The 22,038-nt window shown below is 47.1% G+C and overlaps 1 protein-coding gene across 2 annotated transcripts in view; it reads right to left on the minus strand.

The window, feature by feature from the left end:
• The window catches only part of GNAS (GNAS complex locus), a 2,205,902-nt gene that overhangs the window by 807,202 nt on the left and 1,376,662 nt on the right, over positions 1–22,038 (minus strand). For both annotated transcript variants that reach the window (XM_069651056.1, XM_069651057.1), the window contains exon 3: positions 15,543–15,597. In XM_069651056.1, coding sequence (XP_069507157.1) covers positions 15,543–15,597 — 55 coding nt within the window. The remainder of the gene's footprint in view (positions 1–15,542; positions 15,598–22,038) is intronic.

Below are 22,038 nucleotides of genomic sequence, written 5' to 3' on the forward strand. Positions count from 1 at the left end.
CATTGGTTAGGGCCATAATGGACCAAAGTGAGGTGGAGGGACTACACAACAGAATGGCTCATAGGCCACAATGGTGTATTTACATGCATTTTCTCAGGAGAATGGATATATATAAAACATTTTAATAATTATATTTTATCACTAAGGATTCCCAGTCCGACGACGGGGAATATTCAAGCATCTGATTCTGTGAAAGATCCAATGCTGGAGAAACAGTTAACACCAAAGGTTCGTTGAGGTGGAATTCCGATGGAACTTTCGGCATGAAAGATGGGTGCATACTCAATACCAACCTTGATTTGTGGAAAGTCAGGTACGGTTGCTTGCAGGATAGGGCCTGGATCTCACCCCACGTCTGGTAGAGGTGATGGCCACAAGAAAAGCAGTCCTCCACAAGAGAAACGTGAGTGGGGCCTAATGCTTAAGCTCAAAAAGATCCCCCCCACCCCCCTGAGCCTCATCAAAACCATGTTGAGTGCCCACACCGGGGCAGGAGCCTTCACCGGCGGCAAAGATTGGAAAAGTCACTTGAGAAACACCTTGACGAGTCTGTGGGACGACAGCGAGCATCTTCCTGTCGATTTGGAGTAGCAAGAGATAGCCGCCAGATGCACCTTGCTGGAGGCGTGCACCAGTCCGGCCTTGGCCAAGGATATCAAGTAAGGCAGGGTCTGTGGAGCTGTGACCCTCAAGGGGGTAATCTTCTGTGACCAGCACCAGGTAGCAAAACACTTCCACTTATGGGCATAGCACTTTAAGGTCGTTGACGCCCTGGCTTTTGCAAGGACCTCCATGCAGTCTGCTGGCAACTTGTATCCTCCAAACTCTAGGGCTGCCAAAGCCAAGCCCTCGGGTTCAGCGATCCTGGTTCGTGATGTAGGATTGCGCCTCCTTCTCTGGTGATAAGATCGGGAACTACCGGCAGCTTGATTGGAGGCGATGCCGACAGGTGGAAAAGTTCCAGGTACCAAATCTGCCTCAGCCCCGCCAGGGCGTGGAGTATTCTACATTGGAACTGTCCGATTGTGCTGATGACTTAGCAGGAGAGGCAACGGAGAAACGTGTACAGAAACAGCCCTTCCCACGGGAAGGAGAACCCGTCCCCCAAGCTTCTCGGTTGGTGGAATATGCTGACAAACCTCTGGCATTTGGAGTTTGCCACTGTCGCAAACAGATTAATCTGGGGCCTGCCCCACTTAACGAAGATGCGGTCCATCTGGTCCTGTGGCAGTTCCCACTAGTGACAGGAGCGCAACTCCCTGCTGAAGGAGTCTGCAATGGTGTTCATGAATCCCGCTAGGTGAAGAGGAACATCTCTTGTCCAACGGCCCAGTGCCACAAGTCCTGCACTTCCCTGGAGAGACCTGGGGATCGAGTGCCCCCCTATTTCCCCGATATAGAACATGGTGGTGGTGGTGTCTGAAGATCCCTACCACCTTGCCCTTCAAAGATGGAAGGAATGACTAGAGGGCACAGAACACTACCCGTAGCTCCAGGATGTTGATATGGAGGTTCTTCTCTGGCAGCCACAGGCCTCTGGCGTGCAGATGTCTGGTGTGGGCTCCCCAACCTTCCAGGGAGGCGTCCGTGGTGACCGTCTCCTGGTATGGAGGGTTTTGAAACCCTCTGCTCCAGCCGAAGTTGGAGCGGATGCCCCACCACCTTATCGCCTTCCAGAACACGCCGTCAAGTGGGATCTTGTCTGCGAAGCTTCCGGACACCTGTATTCAGCGACCGTCTAGCAACTCCTGAAGAGGTTACATTTTCAAACTGCAAAGCCGGATGAGGTAGATGCAGGACAACATCATGCCGAGCAACGACATGGTTTGAACCATGGCCCCCCTTCACCAATAACATCCGCTGCACCTTCCCTTGAATGGCCGCTACCTTCTCCTCCGAGGGTGATGCCAGGCAGGACATTGTATTGAGACTGGCTTCTAGGAACAGCACGTTTTGCGATGGTGTCAAGCAGGACTTCAGATAGTTGATGGAGAATCCCAGATACGTTAGTAGCTGGACGGTCGCCACAGTGTGTCCGATGGCCAGCTCCAGCGAGCGGTCCCTGTTGAGCCAGTCGAGTTACGGATATGCGTGTATCCCACCCAGATGTAGATGGGCCGCCACCGGAGCCAGGCATTTTGTGAACACTCTGGGCACCGACTTCAATCCGAAAGGTAGGACCTTGAAATGGTAGTGCTGGCCCTGCACTACGAACAGCAGAAACTTTCGATGCTTCTAGTGAACAGAGATGTGCAAATGAGCATCCTCCAGGTCCAGTAACGTCAAAAAGTCTTCTTCCTCCAGTTGGCCGAGCATGTGCTGCAACGTGACTATCCTGAAGTTTTGAGACGTTGCAGGTCTCCGATGGGCCTCAAGCCCTCCGTCTTCTTCCTGGCCAAAAGTATCTGGAATAGACTCAGGAGCCCCGGAGCCGTTGGGGAACCAGCTCCATCAACCCTTTTCGCAGCATGGCTCGCACCTCTTCCAGGAGCAGAGGAATGTGCTGCTCCCGATAGGACACCAGCATGATCCACGGACACCTGCGTTGAAACTCCAGTGTCTCCTTGGGCAAAAGCGACCAGCACCCATCTGTCAGTGATTATCTTCCACTGGCTCGACAGCCAGCCACCCTCCAGGGGGCACAATTGGGGGACCTACGTCCCGACAGTACAGGCCTGTTTCGGAGCAGAGGTCCTGCCCTGCAGGTGACAGCAACGCTGTCCTCCGCTACCGTAGGACTGGGAACGGCCTCTGTAGGCTTTCTGGGTCGTGGATCAGGAAGGTTGGTGGTACAAAGAGGAGAAGCTTTTGGACAACCTGCTCGACTTTCCCCTTGAGGAGCGAAAAGATGAGTGCTGCTGTTGGAGCGTGCCCATGGAACGGCCATACCCGTATCCGCGCTGATGGACTGGAGTGACTTGTCAACCTTCCCAAACAAGTTCTCTCCATCAAAGGGCATGTCCAACACCTTCGCCTGGACTTGCTGCTGGAAATTCGCGGCCTTCATCCAGCCTCGTCAACTAAGGCAGACACGGTTCCCCATCTGCCGGAACCCCGTGTCAGCGAGGTCCAACACCACAGTAATGGTGTGATCAGACACAACCTCCCCCTCCTGGAAAAGAGCGATTGCCTCCATCCTCTGATCGTCTGGGAGGAACTCCAGATAGGGTCCTGCTTGCACCACAGGTCCCTGCTGTATCTGGCCAGGATCGTCAGTGCGTTGGCCGCCTTGATAGTGGACGCTGCAGTGTAAATCACCTTCCTTCCCACAGCATGATGGGGGTCCACTGGAGCCGGGCCTGGTGACATCCTCTTCTGGATCTCTGACACCAAGGTGTGAAGGGTTGACAGAATGTCCAGAGACATCTCAGCTGAACTGGCAGAATTGGAAGACTAGACCCTACGCCGTCTCCTTCCCTGTCCCAGTCGTCCTCGTGGACCATGTGCAAGGACTCCTGGTCCTCGTCGTCAGTGGACGAGACCTCAATGGCTTGAGCCACAGCCTGACAAGGCTGTTTCGTGGCCTCCTTCATCTCCCCCACCCCCTTTTTTCCCTATGGGGCTGGAACCGGGGTCTGAGCCAGTTTAGCGCGCCTGCAGACTTTGCCAAAGTCACTGCAGTGGTCTTGTGCCTAGGGGTAAGGACACTTTCTGTGCTGCTGGACATACCTTCACAGGGTCCGCTCCCTTAGCCGTCGAGAGAGCAGCTGCCACCAACTCTCTCATTGACAAAGTCTTAGCCTTTAGTGGTTGGGCCTGCTTGGGCAGTTCGGCCTTCTCCTCCATTCGCGGCGTCTCCGACTTCTCCCGCAGTTTAGCAGGGGTAGAAGATTTCCTTTTTGAAGAGGCGCTCGATTGCCGGCTGGCGATGTAGGTGGAAGTTGATTGAGCCCTATCCACCTTGGAACCCGCTTATGCCGCGACCCCGGTGGACTGACTTGCGGTTCTTGGCCTTGTCGTCTTGGGCCCCCACGGATGAGGCACCCTCAAAGGACTTAGAAGACCGCTCCTCGGACCGGCCGGTCCTGGGTGGGGCATGACCCTGCTTGGGTCACAGGACAGAGGCTTTAGTGGCAAGCCATGCCACCAGTCTACAGTGCCTGTCCATCATCTTCTTGGAGGGAAATCTTGCTTTCTACCTCCTTATAGTCCAGATGTAGGCAGTAGAGGCATTGTAGGTGCTTGTCTTCCACAAATTCTGCACCCCGCACTTGGCATAGGGCTTGAAGAGAGACCTTCCTTCTCTTCTGTCATGGTTGGAGGGCATGAAGTAGGGCCGATGTCCTCCTGAAAACTTCGACGATCTTTGACCTTAATGGGCACTGAAATTCACGGACAACAGGTCCCTGCTATTGGCATTTAGCGAAAAGAGCATACATCTTTTTTCTGGGAAAACACAAAAAAACAGAAGTAGCTTGCAGAGCAAACTCAAGGACTCCCAACAGTGAAGCGTGCGGTAGGATGGCTGCCAGAGAAAGGGCTTAGGGAGAGAACGGTCATTGAATGGGGGCAGTATGACCCAGCGGACAGTGGTTGGTCTAAAGGAGAGCTACAGTTTATAAGTGAAAGTGAAACCAAGCCTGACGAAAGGGAATATTCATGAGCATGTGAATCCATGCCAGACCCCGTGCCCGAGAACCTTGACTTACTCGCAGTGTCAAAAAACTGTTTTGTGTAATGCTTTTTAAGTTCATTTTCTACAGGGCAAAGAAGAACTGAAAAGGAGAAGAGATTAAACAGGCAAAACACCTGTTCTTAAACATCTGTCTAGAGAAAATATAATGGGAGGCCAGTGACAGTTTTTTTCATCTTGCGCATTCGATCTTTCCCCTTCTGCCACCAACTACATACATGGCTGTAGAAGATCATGCCAACTGCGCTTCAAAAAGTTCAAAGATAGTACATCATGAAAAAGAAAGTTGAAGAAAATCCCCAAATGTCCTTTGAAACCAAGGTTGGACACAAACAAAGAATTAACTGAAAGGGGTTTTCCTCCTGTACAAAGTTTATTGCACATTGTCTTTCAATTCCTATAATAAGTAGGTTGTCCTCATTTAATCCAGTGTGCATGTGCCTACAGTAATGAACATCTCTTCAGAGGGCATGTGTGCTGTAAAGCATGCACCACTTAGGTTGCCCCCCTCAAAGCCTCACCTCCCCCCCAATCTTGGGTTATTCTTCTAGAGATGTGGCTTCTAGGACAGAACTGTGCATTTTAGGCATAACCATTATTTCAAGTAATCTGAATTGCTCAGTCATGTAATTCAACTGTTTGCATGTCATATTTGTAGCTCAAAAATGTAGGCTCTGTGGAAGTGTACACGTAGCTGGCCATTGCCCTTAGTTACCCTCTTAGGTGGACATTATAGCGCAGGGGTACTTTTTGTCGAACCCTCTACCGTTAATCTAGACTTTTTAGAAACAGCTTTGATACTGCTACTCCAAGTTACTAACCTATTAAAGCCCAGTCTTGGTTTAGTTTTACCAGGTCAGTACTTCAGCCTTTATTGGTATTTGCATATCTTAAGGTCAGATCATGGCTTTTTACTGAAAATATGTCAATTTAATTTGTCATTCGTATTTCCATAGTTCTGTTGCTGATCCTGATACAGGGATATAACGCCCCACTTCACTATAAGAGTGTGGGTGACCTTTACAATCACTAAAGGGATCACAAACACCCCTTCACTCATGGACATTCCGTCCATCGGAACAGGACCGAAGCACTTCGGAAGCATCAAAAATAACTGTTGTCCTTTTATTTTTAAGCAGGGCCACTGCCCGTGACCATAGCCCGGCCTTCCTGAGCTCCGCCCCGTGCATCACCCTTCAGTCCTTTTCTATCGCCAAAGTCGAAGGATCATTAACAAAATAGAGGACTTGTTCGGGAGAACGTGCCTTGATCAGCCAATCATCCACGTAGGGGTAGACGTAAATCCCCACTCTCCTGAGACTCGCTGCCAACACCGCCATCAGTCTGGTGAAAACCCTTCGGCGGAGGTCAGCCCCAATTGCAGAACTCAAAACTGATGAGAACCCTCAACTGCGTACCTAGCTACTTCCTGTGCTTGAAATGGATTGGCACATTAAAATAAACATCCTGAAGGTCCAATGACACCATCCAATCCTTGAGTTGGTGGGCCTGATGGATCTGAGAAAGCGTGACCATCTTCAACTTGTTCTTCCTGAGGAACTTGTTCAAGTAAAAATGCAAATAAAAAAGTATCTCAAGTCCAAGATGGGTCTCAGTCCTCCGTTATTCTTAGGATAAGGAAATATGGAGAGACCATCTTTTGTTCCTCTCCGCTACAGGTAGAAGCTCTATAGCACCTTGCTCTTGCAGGTGCTAAATTTACAGCACACACGGAGTGGATGGTTCTGAGGTCTTTGAATGAAGGTAAGGCAGTAACCTTGGCCTATGGTTTCTAATGCCCAAGCATCCAAAGTAATGTCTCGCCATTCGTTCAGGTGCCTCCCACTGGGGTGTCGAGACTCAAGACCTTGGAGGTTTTGAGGCGGCTGAAGCAGCTTGAGCGGACGTTGCTCCTCTCCATCGTCCACCCGAGGGAATCTTGTTTGGCCTCTTTGACCAGCGATTCCTCATGCTCTTCCAACTGAGGAGTAGTAGCGAAAGGATCTACCCCCTTCAAGAAAGGCCACAAAGGCCACTGGGGCGAAAAGGCTGAAGCTGCCTAACAGCGGCACCTAAAGATTTGACTGCCGCCTTCGAGGTCTGCAGCGTCTCAAGGCTTTCGTCAGCCAAGCTACCAAAAAGATGAGACCCGTCAAAAGGCATATTAAGGGGCAAATCCAGATTTCCTTAACTACCCAAATCTGTGAATTACGGTGAATTGCCGCCATGGTTCTGCAAACAGTCTCTTTCCTCCCCTTTGGGAATATGCTCAGCAGCCATAGAAATGCAGTCCCATAGAGTGTATGAACACTTTGCTAAGGCACATGTGCAGTTGGCCGACTTATGAGCCATGCTCCCAGCAGAAAATACTCCTCTTGCCCATGCATCTACCCTTCTGGCATCCCTATCCGGTGGGATGGTTGCATAAGCTGCTTGTTTTGAGGTTGCTGCCTGCACCACCAGACTTTCTGGGGTGGGGTGTTTGGATAAGTAGTTGGGTCACTACTAGGTGGCCAGTATTTTCTTGTCAAGTTCTTGTTTACTGTCGGACTCTGGAGTCTCCCAATTGGCAATCACCCTTTTCTGAAGAGCAATATGGAAAGGTAAAATGGGATCCTTTTGCGGACCTTTATCAAGTGTGTCTGTTAGATCATCCTGCTTGAAGAGGAGGGCAGGTCTGCTCCAGCCCAGGTAATCTACTACCTTACATCAACTGCCTGTATGAGGCATCTGCATGTTCATCGGACTCAGGCTTACCAAATTCTAATTCTGGTGAAGTGTTCACTCCACTGGCTATTTGCACATTTTCATAAAGGTCCTTTATCCTGGATTCCTCTGATATAAAACTATCAGGGACATTTGGTGTACCATAGTAAAACCCAAATGGCGCATCATCATTATCGTTCTCCTCATAAATAGAGGTTAGTGACTTAAAGGAATCCCTTCTTGGTAAAGGAGTGAACGTTTTCTCTGGTAAGGGCATCGAAGCTTTTAAAAAAGTTGAGCTTGATGAGGACGCGTCGATGTCTTTGATGAAGATGTTTTTGACTTTCATGGCACCAAATGTTTCAAGCACTGATGGCAGCATTGGTGTTGATGGGCCAGCTGGCGTGAATGGGACAGCTGGCATCGAGGGCTTTGACGACCTCTACCGACTTATGACTCAAAGGATCCTTCGATGATTTCTGATTGTGCCGAGGCCTTGACGGCTCTTGATGCGGATCTGGCCTTCGTCCCGGCCTCCAGGAATTTGGCTAGAGCCCTTTCCTTACCGGTTTTAGAAGGCACAATAGGAGGATGGCTTGTCGAGGGTTTTTGTTTTTCAAAAATGTTGAGCATTTCTAACCTGAATGCTTCCCATTTGGCAGGCGTGGATGCCTTAGTGGGATAGGATATAGCTCTCTCAGGAGAGGAATCAGACGAGGACGTTTAAGTGGGCGATTTATGGTGCATCATCTTTGACTTCCTCCATGATGACGAGGAGCCACTCCTTGACCTGGACCTTTTTTTTGTCTTTCTTCAAGGAGAGTCGCCTCTCACATCGTCAGAAGGTGGTTATGGTTGTTAGACGGGGTGGTTGATGGGGTTGTCTTCGGGTTTTTACATACTGCAAATTTCCCCTTACGATCCTTCAGAGCTTTACGGGTCATCGATGACATTTCGACTAGGACAAGATCTTGTGCTCCACACCGAGACACCACAAGCATACAGTTCATACAGTTTGTGCCAAAGCAGCCTCTTTTGCTTTTCAGAGACATGTTTTAGGTGGTGCCATTGCCATAGCCGCCACTTGGACCTTACGATTTACAATCTGACGGCACTACTCCTTGATCTCCAAATCCCAAGCGCATTCTTGGGATTTGGAGCCCTGCGGAACCGGTTTTGCTATGTAGCATCAGGAACACCACCACCTCTTCATTGTGTGACTGTTGGTTAGTCTCCCACAAACCTGGACGAAGGAGGACAGTGCGTAGGAGTAAGGAAAACTTACTGGAGTGATTCCTGCACTCCTAAACCAAAGTCCCCCTTTTGGTGTGCACCCGATTACCTTTCCTGCTAATTAGTTATCAGTCAGGTGCAGTCTAGGCGACCGAGAAATCCTGACAGAGAGAGGCAGGTGGTGGCATTCATCTAAGCGACCAATCCAATCCGAGTGATTTTTTGCAATGCACCAAATTGCTCTGGTTCACTTCCTGCGAGGGGTACTCCCACAAGTATGGAGGAAGGGCGACAGAACCTAGACATGTTGCACAAAGCTGACATTTGCATGGCCTCTAGATGCCCTGGCAGATCGGGAAGGGTTGGTTAGTTTGAGGGAGAGAGCGAGGTTGTGGTGATTTGCGTAGATGGCGCAAATCAAAAGTACCGTGAGTACTGCATGCTCAAAGGTTTTTTAGGTGTGATGTGCTGGGAGCATCAAGAGCAGTGTGCAGACTGCGAACCTCGTGTTCGTGCACTGCCCAGGAGCTGGGTGTGGGTGGCTAGTATGACTTTACGTGTAGCGACTAAGGTGGAGAACAACAAATTACTTGCCCCTGGTAATTTTCTTTCTGATGGATGTTTTTCCCACAGATTCCTCATTTTTGATGTACTGATATCCTGCTTGTAGCTTTGTAAATTTAACAGCAGAGGGTGTTGCGAGATGTCGAGTAAAGGTCCCTTGGCGGCTTCCATTTGTGCACTCTGACAAGACAGACATTGGTATGAATAGCACACAACCCGCCTGTTGCATCAGTTCAAGTTTTTCCCCTCTTCTTGCACAGCTGCCTTGAGTATACCAAGGAACCCTTGCGTGTTGAAAGAGGAAGGAGTAAAACCACAAACTTCACTTACTTACGGTCAGCGGGGTGGGCAATGAGGAATATTTGGGAGGAACATCCATTAGAAAGAACATTACCAGGGATAGTAATGTATTCTTCTAATGGATTATGCCCTCTCACGGATTCCTCATCTCAGATGGACTCGCATAGCAGTTTTTAAATCGAGGTGGGACTACCAAATTCAGTCACTGATTAATCCTGAGAAGAGCGGCCTTTCCAAATCTAGCATCCTGACTCGACAAGGAAAATAGGCAGTAATGCTTTGAGAAGGTGTGCAACGAAGACCAGGTTGTGGCCCTGAAAATATCCTGCATCGGTACACCTCTAGTGCTGAAGTGGTTGCCACTCCAAATGGTAAAATGTGCTCTTTGGTTATCCGGAGCATCCTTACCAGCGAAAGAATAGCATTCTCTAATACACAAAATGATCCACCATGACAAGTTCTGCTTAGTCACAGCTTGCGCCAATTTATGTCCAGTGTAACCAACAAAACGTTTTTCATCTTTTCCGACATTAGCCATTCTGCTTACTTAAAAACATACCGGTCTTCTAGAATCTAGACGGGTTTACCTCTCTTCTTCCTTGGAAGGATAACAGGTGGGTAAAAAGCAGATAAATCTATTTTCTGAGATTTCTGAAATTCAGAAACCACCTTAGGGAGAAAGAAAGGGCATACCCTCTGAACAACTTTCTCCTTGAAGAAAATGGCAAAGGGAAGCTTGCATGACAAAGCATGAAGCTCACGCACCCTGCGAGCAGAGGTGATGGCTACTAAAAAAATAGGACAAGAATGGAAAGGTTCAAATGAGGCTCCCATTAAAAAATTCAATCATTAAGATAAGGTCCCAAGTGAAGGTCCCAAGGCAGAACAATGAATGGAACATGAGGGAAGCTGTTCGTAAGCCCCTTATGTAACTGAATAACAATTGGAACCGGTAAGTGCCTTGATCTGGCGTGTGCTTAAATATAGACGGCGCAGCCAGGTAACTCTTAGCAGTAGGCACCACAAGCCCCTGGTGGGCCAGATGTAAAAGAAAAGACAATACTGTAGGAGTGTCACAATTCAAAGATCAATATATTTATCTCTACACCAACTGCAAAACTAGTTCCAATTGCAGTGGTACAGAGCTTTTGATGCTATCCTCCTAGCCGAAAGCAACACCTCCAGAACGTCTTCCGGATGATCGCAATTTTTATACCTTAACCTCTCAGAAACCATGCACAAAGGTTCAGATTACCGATTTCTGGAAGGAGAATGTGACCTGCCTCGAGAGAGCAGATTTTCTCTCTGGGTAAGGTGTATTGGAGGGCAGAGGGTCATGTTCAGAAGTTCCAAGTACCATGTACTCCTGGTCCAATCCAGAGCAATCACGATCATGGACTTCCCAAAGTGGAAAATCCCAGTCCACCACAAACGCGCCCTGTGGAGTAGAACAGGTGGTATTTCCAGTTGATACTGGACGTGAACAGATCCACTTGTGGGGTTCCCCAAAGGGCAAAGATCTCCAGAAGGACTTCATGAGCTCATGTCCACGAGTGGGAGAGACAGCTCTGCCTGCTCAGAGCATCCTCCATCATGTTCTTTTCTCCATCTAGAGGAACAGCTGACTGAGAAGTTCTGTGTATAAGATTCCAAAACCAGAGCTGCATTGCCTCCCTGTACAGTGGTAGTGACCCTAGACCTCTTGTTGAGGTAATGCATGGTCATTGTGTTGTCCGTCATGAACAGAACGTTCATAATCAGGATGGCAAAAAGGCCATTTGCACCAGTCCGATTGCCCTCCGCTCCAAAAGGTTTATGTGCAGTCTAGATTCCGATGGAGACCAACAACAGTCGATTGTGAGATTGTTCCTGTGGGCTCCTCATCCGTGATGGAAGAATCTGTGACTACTGTTACCTTTGGCCATGGTTGCCAAAAAGGTTGCCCTATCATCACATTCTCCTGGCAGGCCCACCACAGGAGATACAGCATGACCTTGCTTGGAACCCGAAGAACATCCGCCATCCTGCTGGAGAATTTCAACCACTGGGATCTGAGTGCCCACTGAAGGCTCCTCATCCTTAGGCAGGCTTCTGGCATCAGGAAAATGCAGGATGCCTTGAGACCGAGCAACCTCAGAAAAACGAAGGCTGGTAGATGTTGGGTGTTCTGAAACTTCATCACCATTGGCAACATTTGTTGAGCCCTTGCCTTAGGAGGACCGGTCGAATGAATTGCAGCTTCTGGGAAGGTGTCACTTGAGACTTCTTGAAGTTGAGGGAGAAGCCCAGTTTGTGAAGAGAGTGGCAGGTGCTGCTGAGATGTTCCAGAGCTTATTTGGGAGAACAAGCACTGATCAGCCCATCGTCTAGTTAGGGAAAGATGACAATCGCCTGCCCCCTTCCTTAGATTTGCTGCCACCACCGCCATCAACTTGGTTAAGAAACCTTGGGGCAAAGGTGAGCCTGAAAGGCAGAACCTGAAACTGAAATTGAGAATTGCAAATGGCGAACCTCAGGTACTTCCTGTGCTTGGGATGTACAGTCACATGAAAGTAAGCATCCCGAGGATCGAGTGAAACCATCCAATCTTGTGAAGGGCCTGGAGGGTCGCAAAAGATGGACCATCTTGAATTTGTCCTTTCACAGTGCTCCATCTTTCGCGGGGATCAGAAAGTAGGTGGAGTACCAACCTTGGTATTGCTCCGCTACAGGGACCCTTTCCACTGCACCTTTCTCCAGCAGGTAGAGAATCTCCTGCAAAAGGAGCAGATCTGGTGCCTCATGAGATGGTTTGCTAGGGGGTGGGCAATCTGGAGGCCTTTTCAAGAAAGGAAGTCAGTAACCCTGGGCCCCTGTCTGCAGTGCCCAAGCATTCGAAATCATGTTTAACCATTTTTCATAATGCTGGGTTAGTCTGTCTACCACTGGAGTCTTTTGTGACAAGGACTTAAAGTGGTTTTGTTGCTCAGGCTGCAAGGGATGGGAGAGGGGAGGGGTTATCTTGGTAGTTCTACCTCCACGCCCTTTTGCACTGCGCAGAAATCTCCGACGTCTCTGGGCACTTAGTCCTTTAGTTCTCCCGACAGAAGACTAAAAACTGAAGGACCGACCCCTCCAACTTCGAGAAGTTGACAGTTTGTTGGGGCCGACTAATAGCTGCGCCAAGAGACTTTGCAGCTGCCTTGGAAGCTTGAAGCTTTTCTAGGCTTGCATCAGCTTTGTGCCAAAAAGATGAGACCCATCAAAAAGCATATCTAGTAATCTAGACTGTACATCCAGAGCAAAACCAGATGTACGCAGCCATGCACATGTAGCTACTGCACTGGCAGCAATAGATCTGCTGCATCCGAACCAGATTGTAGGGATTGGTACATGGCTTCATTTCTGTCCAGAACTAGGACACGGAAACGGTCCCTCATTTCCCCTTCAGGGATATGTTTCCGCTACTTCTGCCACAACACCCCACAAAGTGTGAGAGTAACTTGCTAAGAAAGCAGAAGCATTTAAGGCTTTTAGAGCCTTGCTACCGGAACAAAACACCCTTTTACCTAACATCAAAATTCTTGCCGTCCCGGTCAGGTGAAATTGTAGTGTAGGCCGCTGCTTTAGAGGTAGCAGCCTGTACTACCATACTTACAGGTGTAGGGTGCCTGGAGAGGAATTCCAGGTCAATTGAAGAGGCCCTATACTTTATGGCCAGATCCTTGCACAGAGTGGGTGAGGTATCCGTTTACCAGTTCTCAAGAATTCTATTGTTAAGGGCTGAATGAAAAGCTACAACAGGCTCCTGTGGGGTGCGGTGGGGGGGGGGTCTTGTCGGTATGAGACGCCTTCAAAAACACTGCCATCATTTTAATCCTAAACACTTCGCAATCTGCTTTAGAAGCAGATTTGTGAGGAAACCTTACCTTCTTCCTGTCTGGTGAGAATTCAGATAATGAAGAGCGATGACGTCTTCTTGGATTTTAGTCGAGGCAATGACGAAGAGGAGTCAGTCTCCTAGATCTCGAGTGATTTACGCGTTTCTGGCACTTCAGTTCTTTGCAGAGAAACACCCCTAAAATTACGGGCTTCAGATGATCTTTTGGAGGGAACAGACGTGGGGGATTTAGAAGCCGACTGGCCTAAAACGAGTTTTGCCTTCCTCTCTTAAAGTCTTGCTGGTCATTAATTGGCACGAACCGCAATCATTAACCCTATGATTTGTACCAAGAAAAAAGGTGAAAATTCTGTACGGATCGGTGATCAAAATGTTCAAATCACAGTCTGCACGCCTCTTGAAACCTGTCTTGTTCACAATAGACATTAATGTTGAATTGTCTGTCCAAATCAAAACACCCTTGTTCCAGATATTGGAAAGGAGGACCTTAAGTGCCAAAAATATTGCTTAAAGTTCTAGAAGGATTCAATTATTTTTTTGGTCCTGTATGGACGACAGTTGTTTCACCAAGCCAAAAAGGAGAGGAGTCTGTTGTAATTGTCAGAGTGTTTCTACTGAATGGATATCCACAGTCAGATTGTCTGTTTGGGCCCACCATTGATGATGTGAACAGGTTTTCTGGGAAATTAATAGAAACTAGGATTGTGGGCTTAAGTCCGAAACAGACCACTCACAAAAAAAAGTTGGGGGCTCCTCATTTTCAGGTGAGCCAAAGAAACTGCCAGGATGCTAGAGGGCACTGGGATTAGAAGCCGCTAGAACCACCACAGAGACAGGAATTCCAGAGACACAAAGAGGAAGCAGGTTGTGACCACAAGCCTGATCTTGCCTGTTGTGGGGAAAATCCAGGCTTTGTCAGTGTCCCAGAGTAAGCCTTTGAAAACCAGAGCTTGTGATGCCATCTAGGACAAACTTTCTAAGTTCACTGACTAGCTGGGGTGAAAAAAAGCTAGAGCAGAAAATGTGGATGCTCCTTGGGCATTTGCTCAGACTGTCAGCACAAACCAATCGCCCAGATGCACTGATGAAAGTAGAATAAAACCTGCCATTGCTTCCATCAGAGCTCAGGCCGAACAGAAGGGCCTTGCACTGAAACATGGTTGCCCACCAAGAAACAGATAGCAACTCTGATATGGCAATATACATCCTTCAGACCCACCACACAAATCCAGCCCCAATGCTGAAGAGAACCAGATCTGAAAGAGAAGATCTTGATTTGTTCTTTAAGAAGGTGCAGATTCATACCCGGAAGGTAGAGTATGGTGAGCAGATAAGCCTGGTCGGATTTTGGTTCTGTGAAAGACGAGAATATTAAACTAACAATATGCAGTGGGAGAACTATGCCTACAGCCCATATCTGTATTAGCTTCTGGACTTAATCTATCAAGGAGGGGAACCAACCTGAACTAAGGGACACTGGGGAGAGCAGACAGAGGGAGACATTGATTTCATTGTTGGGCTGTAGTCTCAGACTTCCTCACCCATCGGTGATGTAAGGAAGGCCTTAATTCGGCATCAAGCACTACACAAGAAGTGCATCATCTCTGATGACACTCATGTAACACTCAGCGTTATGTGCAAGAGGGGAACCCTGACATGTGGTAGCAGCGCTAATATAGAAGCAAACTGCACTGATGTCCTACGGGTACCAGCTGTGCACCATATAGCAATTAGTTGTCTCAGTATATATGGTCTCAAAACTACAATTCGAAGTTGTCTACAAACACGAATTTACTGATAAGTCAAACATACACTACTACCTAGCCAATGATGTTGCAATTGTAACCATCTCTGCCAAAGAAGTTGCCATTTCCTGCATTGTCATGAACAGTCTGTCATGTAATGTTCACACTGTGGTTTTCCGAATTCCCAAATGACCCAAAGCACTTCGATTCCTTAAAGGTTGTACGGAGTCGAAATGCTAAACATGTAAAGAACAGCCTAAGATCTCTCTAGATCGACATTAAGGTTACACATTGTTTTAGCAGAATGCAATAGCAAAGATAATGAATGGTGCTGCAAGTGCGTAGGTATGTGTTACAATGTCAGGATTTTTAACTCAAAGTAACGTAAGCTTTCAACAGCTGATCTTTATTTAAAACGTCCAATAGCACATAATACATACACGGTGTAAAATGACTGAAATCAATATTCTTTATTACTGACCTCTATTGCTTCTTTGATATTGTTTTTTATATCTTGAATTTTCATTTTTTTCTCCCTGCAAAAGACAAAGTGGTCATGCCTTAATAATCTGGCAATGCAAATAGCAACATTATTTTATAAATTACGTTTTCATGAGAGTATGGTTTTGTTTCAAAGGCTTGCACAATTAAACACAGGGATGAGCAAGAATGCTGGCCAGGATAGCTTTAGAGGGTATACAGAAGTTTGCATTTGGAGCAGCTACACCAATAGATTTTCAACTGACACGCCTGAAGTAGAAGGGTGCATGCAGCCTTTACAACACATGTAATATCTATTATCGGAAACGCTTTCCTAGGAAAGCACAGATATTGGCAAATTCTGTACATGTTTTTCGCGCCCCGGCAATAACCCGATTGTAAATGAACAGAGCACCAGACGAATTAGGGTCTGGCAAACGCGAAATTCAGCAGCACAAAAGCGCTGTTTTCTTTCGTGAAAGGTGCTTCACAATTCTCGTGTGAACACTGGGAAAAAAAAATCTCAAGCAATTAAAAGTAACCCAAGACCAACGACAAACACACAGGTAACTAAAAATGTGTTGACGATCGAAGCACATTGAATATTAAATCAAAGCTACGAATTTGATGCGTACACCAAGATCAGCCTTACATGTAAAGTTCTTGAGGCTACACATTACACTCTCCCAGAAGACTAACTGAACGGCTCATTTACATTTTATTAATTTAAGCCATACAGGTTAAAAGAGTAAACAAATTAAAATGTTTAAAATGTTGCCGCCAAGAGAACTGTGGGAAGGTATTCATAACGGGAAGGAATCTATAGGCTGAACGTTTTTCCTGACTAACATCCTTTTCTTACATGTCCACCTTTCCAATCTCCAATTTATGAGATCAGATCCAAAGGCTTAGAACTTTGGGGAGTGAACAAACCACCAATGGCAATCTTCGAGCTAAATAACTAGGTCAAGCAAGTCATCTACACGGACTGTAAATATTCAAAATTCGCCCTCTAAGCATTAACGCAGACATCAAAAATGGTGGCCCATGCGGTTCCCTTTCAGAGTACCTTGCTTAGCACTAATTTCTGTACCTCATAGATGTGGTCTTAATTCGTTTAGGAATTGTTAACCCTTCAATATATTTGCCAATCCTACAGATTTAGCATAGCTCTCAACTCACACACTTTTGGAGGGTGTCACCCGCCTTGTAAAGGACTGTATCACCCGCCAAGCCTCCTGCACGCCCATTCATTCCAATGGGCGTCTCACCCGCCAAAAACAAAATCGGGCGATTTCACCCGCCTTTGCGGCACAAATGATTGAGAGCTATGGATTTAGGCACTCGAGTATTGCTTTTAAGTAATCCAACTGCCTGTACCTTTTGGTAAGGCACATGAAATGTCTGGAAAAACATACAGCGATTTGCGTTCTACATACAGAATCCCAAAAACACAAAAGGTTTTGCACAAATGTTTGACGTGTTGGGCTTCCAGGTCGCAGTATCTAGACCACGGGAGGGAGGCTAAGGTAGGTATGGTTGAGGGGGGTTGGTGGAGTAGGGCAGACTGTGCAGTGTTGACGGGTTTGGGAGAGGTACCTCAGGGGAGATCCTTTCCCGAAAGGGACCAGGATAGGTTGGGTTACAAAAAACCAAACCGGTGGAATCATACCTTTTGTCCAGGTATATTCTTAAAGTTTCACCACGAAACACAGACCAAGAGCAACACTAATGTAATGGTACTTACGACCCGCACTCAACATTTCAGACATTGCATGGGCAAGATGAACAGAATGAGTGGAAAAAAGGCAGAGGTCATGGGGCGCTGCACCATACATACTAGACCCAAGATCCTATCCAGTGAGGGGCGCACAGTGGTGTCCGACAGCCAACGCAAAACCATGCCGTGCCCCCCTGGCAGCAGAAAGGTTTCCAGAAAACAGCTGCCCTGAGATAGGGATATCATATGGTACGTTATTTTCCATTTGTATAGCGCCTTATATACCATTGGTATGATCTCAAGGTGCTGGTAGGTTGAACGCCCTCGGGAACCGCAGTTCGAGTCAGTTGAGAGAGAGTAGTAAAGTGCGTGGGCGCACCAGGTATGTGTGCAGCTGGTGTGGTTGTTGCATGATCGCTGCTTCTTAACGGTAGGTGTGGTGCTGAGGAGATCAATTGAATGTGTTCAGTCTGGAGGGTGGACATTCAGACTGAGTTCTGGCTACATTAGGCCTGAGGAGGGAGACGCCTAAGCTAGCCGGTGTGTGCTAGCTATCTGTTTTATAAGGATGCTGGGTAGTTTGATGGGTAATGTTAGTATGAGAACAGCTTTACCGAATGCGTCATAGTACTGCTGTGTTCTAGTTGAATGAAGGTGTTTAGGAGAGAGTAAGCGTAGTAGTGGGATATTGTGGTAATCAGTAAAGTGTATGCGACCAGGTACACTCAGTGAATGTTGGGAATACCTACCAAGTTCATTTCTACTACAGTGACGTTATTAGGGCATACTTCAGAGTTCAGCTTTAACACAGTGACGTTATTGGGCGCACTCAATGATGTTGGAAAACCGTCTAGATTCAACATTAGCATAGTGATGCTATTAGGGCACGTTTCTAAGTACAGCTTTAAAACAGTGACGCTATTGGGCACTCAATGATGTTGGAATACCGTCTAGATTCAACATTGGCACAGTGACGCTATTAGGCACATTTTCTAGATTCAACTAACACAGTGACGCTATTAGGTACACTTTTTAAGATCAACTTTAACACAGTGACGCTATTAGGACACATGCTATTTGTCACAATTGTGCCTAATGTGGTACATGGTATCTTTCACAATTCCAACTGAGAGTGAGACAGGCCATCATTCACAATGCACCTACATGAGGGATAAAAGTTAAAGCTGTGTTAAAGCTCTTTTTTACCACTTAGCAAGCCCCGCCCACCTGGTGCCTTCCTGCCTGCCGTTCCTTTTCACCACTTAGCAATCCCCGCCCACCTGGTGCCTTCCGGCTTGCCGCTCTTTCACCACGTAGCAAGCCCCGCCCACCTAGTGCCTTCCTGCCTGCCGCTCTTTTTCACCACTTAGCAAGCCCCGCCCAACTGGTGCCTTCCTGCTTCCTGCTCTTTTACACCACATAGCAAGCCACGCCCACCTGGTGCCTTCCTTCACCATCACTTTCTTGTGGCCAATGTTGGATTTGACTTTTATGGACTTCATTCATTCACTTTGCATCACTCTTTCTCAACTCTCATGCTGGACTTCCTTTGCATCTTGTACTCATGGTGGCCCTGAATCATGCTGTTCCCATCTTCATCTTGCATCCTGGCTTGCAACATTATGTAACTACTGACTTCTGCAAATGTATTCGCTCTCCACTCTTTTTGACCGCTTACTCTCTTTTCTCTCCTCCTTTCCCTTCTCCCTTTTCCTATCTCCTCCCCCTTACTTTCTTCTATGCACTTACTCTATCAGAATTCTCCCTGGACCTAATACGATAGCAACCTCGTCTGTTTCCTCCACCCTCCCATTACTGTTTTTTTCCTCCGCACCACCCCTCCAGCACTATCTGAAATGTCGTCAGGCCTAGTATGATAGTCGCTTCTTTTGTTCCTCCCCTCCCTTTCTGCACCCCTCTCCCTCACCTTTTGTTTTTCTCCGGCTCTACCAGAAATGGCAGGCCTAGTACGGTAGTCGCCTGTCTGTTTCCATTTCCTTCCCACTCTCCCACTCCCTTCCTTCCTTCCTCATCTGCGTCTTAGCTCTTGCACTATCTGAAATGTTGTCAGGCCTAGTGCGATAGTTAATTTCACATCCTTACTGTTCATGGCTGATAAGAATGTGGTTGTATTTTCCCTTGTTCCCTCCCTTGCCTTGAAGCGCTTTGAAACACATTGTGTATAGGCGCTATATAAATAAACAATCATATCATATGCTACCAGTTATAATTCTATCTAGGAGAGGCGTATGCCAACGTTCACAATTCCTTTCGAGCGTGATGCATGCTATTATTCACAAAAGTCAAGCTAAGAGTGGGACATGCTAACATTGTTACACCCGTCTCAATGTGGCAAATGTTCACTATTCTCTCTAGCAGTGGCAGTAGTTCTTAATGCATGTATGCTAGAAAGTTTTGCAGGACAAAATGTACAGTCCAGCATTGAATTAAGTTGGTGCTCGGATCTCTCTAGATGTGCATGGTGTAAATATTTGGCAGTTTATATTATGGGAAGGTAAGGTAGAGTGGCTGGGGTTTTCTGGAGTAGAGTAATTGCTCTACACCCCACCCATGCCACACTTACAGTTTTAGTGGTGTCTGTCTGCTGCTGGCTTCACTGGATTCCCCTGCTGATACCTGCAGATACGATCTGGAGCCGTCTTTGTAGGAGCTGTCCTTTGCCTCAGGGTCCTTGGCCGAAGGAGGCTGCCGGGCAGAGGGCTGCCCTGGGAGTCCAGTTAAGACCAGTGTGATATCCATAGGAAGCAGGGTGGGAGTAGAGAGGGAGGGTGCCTTGCAGGAGCACTGGTCTAGTAGGGAACAAGTAGTGGGCTAAGGCCAGCTAGGCCAAGAAGGATTGGTGGTTAGTTCCACCCATTTTAATCATTCTGGATGGATGCTGGATGCTAGCGGTATCGGGCTTAAATAAATGCTTAAAAATAGATATTTCCTACAAATTGCAGCCTCAAAAACAGTGGGGCACGAGGGTGTACTCACGGGGCAACCACGGATTCCAAAATGGAACTCCCGAGTTTACGGTGTGTTAGACCCAATGTAGGACGGTGAGAGGACCAATCAGGGGAGGAAGGCGGGCCGGGAGCATGGCGAACCAGGAAGTGGGAGCGGGGAAGGAGCGGAGAGCACGGCAAGGGGATCGGGCCTGAATAAATGCTTACAAACAGATATTTCATACAAATTGCAGCCTCAAAAACAGTGGGGCACGAGGGTGTACTCACGGGGCAACCACAGATTCCAAAGTGGAAACTGTGGGAGGAAATAATCCATTAGAAAGAGAATTCTTGGATCCATTCTGGAGTGTTTTACATTGGTTCAGGATGAAACTGAACACACGGGCTAACCGGTCTCAAATACCCAGACAAGACAGGACGATGACCGCGTTCCCAGGTCACTGAAAATTCCAGAAAAGCATCCAAATTATATAAAAATGAAAGCCTCATCTGGTACTGTTATTTTCAGTTCAACATTTGAAAGAAATCTTTACAAAATGTAGACATCAAGTGAAAGTAGAGGACAACTCGAGGACTCCCTTAAGAATAATGTGCGGTCAGAATCTGAAAATTCCTCGAGGGCTTTGCTTACGGTCTGCACTCCTATTGGCTATACAACGTGATGCAGTGGTAAAAGGATTACCGTGGTGGATGACTGACAACAGTCAAAGCTTAGGAATCCATAAACTAACTAATGCTGGATAATCAGCAACCGTGGGAGCAGCCCTTCGTGTGCATGATCGAATCCAACCAAGCCTCTCTTGCTGAAACTATTATCTTTGCTAACACCTTGATGTATACAGTATGGAGCCTCCTTCCCCTACAGGGGGTATTGCGCATAGGCGTCCAAGGACAACGCTTCCTATCCGACAATGTGGAAGCTAGTGACAGTTATCTGGCACTGCAAACATGTCAAACAAAGCCTGCTGGAACGCAGTCTTTAGGAAAATGAAGAGGCACTTTAAAAAGCTACGAAAGTAAGATGAATGGGAACAAGTGTCTCCATAACAGATGCCCTCGAGAATAAAAACATGGCACATACCAGGCTGTGGTTCACTCCTGTATGTTAAAAGGGAGATCTGAAAAGGAAGAAAGAACGTACCCCGACCCCTTGGAAAGTCTGTATTAGTTTTAATGCAGAGAAAGCAGGTCCCTGTCAGGTATAGTACACATTTGCTTTCAGGTAAAGAAGGCCAAAGAACAAATACAACATGTAAAGAAAAGATAGACAAGTACGGGCAAATCTCCTTTATCTCCAGGCACTTAGCCAGGCAACAGACACCGTACAAAATAAATGTGGACAGATGCAGAAATTAAATGGGTTTGTTTTTATCGCTATCACATGTATCGGGAGATGCATACTCAATTGCAATTTCACTTTTTCGAGAGAAAAAAATATTTCACTAATGGACCCTATGTATGCTTATGTGTGAGAATGAACACTGCACTAGCCAACATATTACTGTAATGTAGCAAAAGGACAACTTTAATTTACCAGCAAACACTGAAAATGAGGAAATTCCGAGATTGGGCAAAGCACAAACTGCCTACTTGCAGCAATGCCCAACACAAAATAATGCACATCGGCATAAAAGCGAACGTCCTAGTTAGTGACTTCGCCATGCATACATGCTAATATTATAAACCAAACTAAGCATGGCCTCAAACCACTGGAATAAGATTCACTCGCATCACTGCGCCAGTTTAGATCTGCTACGGTTGTCAGCTCACTATACCAATGTAATTAGAGTATTCAACGAAATGTGCCC

This window comes from Ambystoma mexicanum, chromosome 3p (assembly GCF_040938575.1).
Source record: "Ambystoma mexicanum isolate Mex_15411 chromosome 3p, UKY_AmexF1_1, whole genome shotgun sequence".
NCBI classification, from domain to species: Eukaryota; Metazoa; Chordata; class Amphibia; order Caudata; family Ambystomatidae; genus Ambystoma; species Ambystoma mexicanum.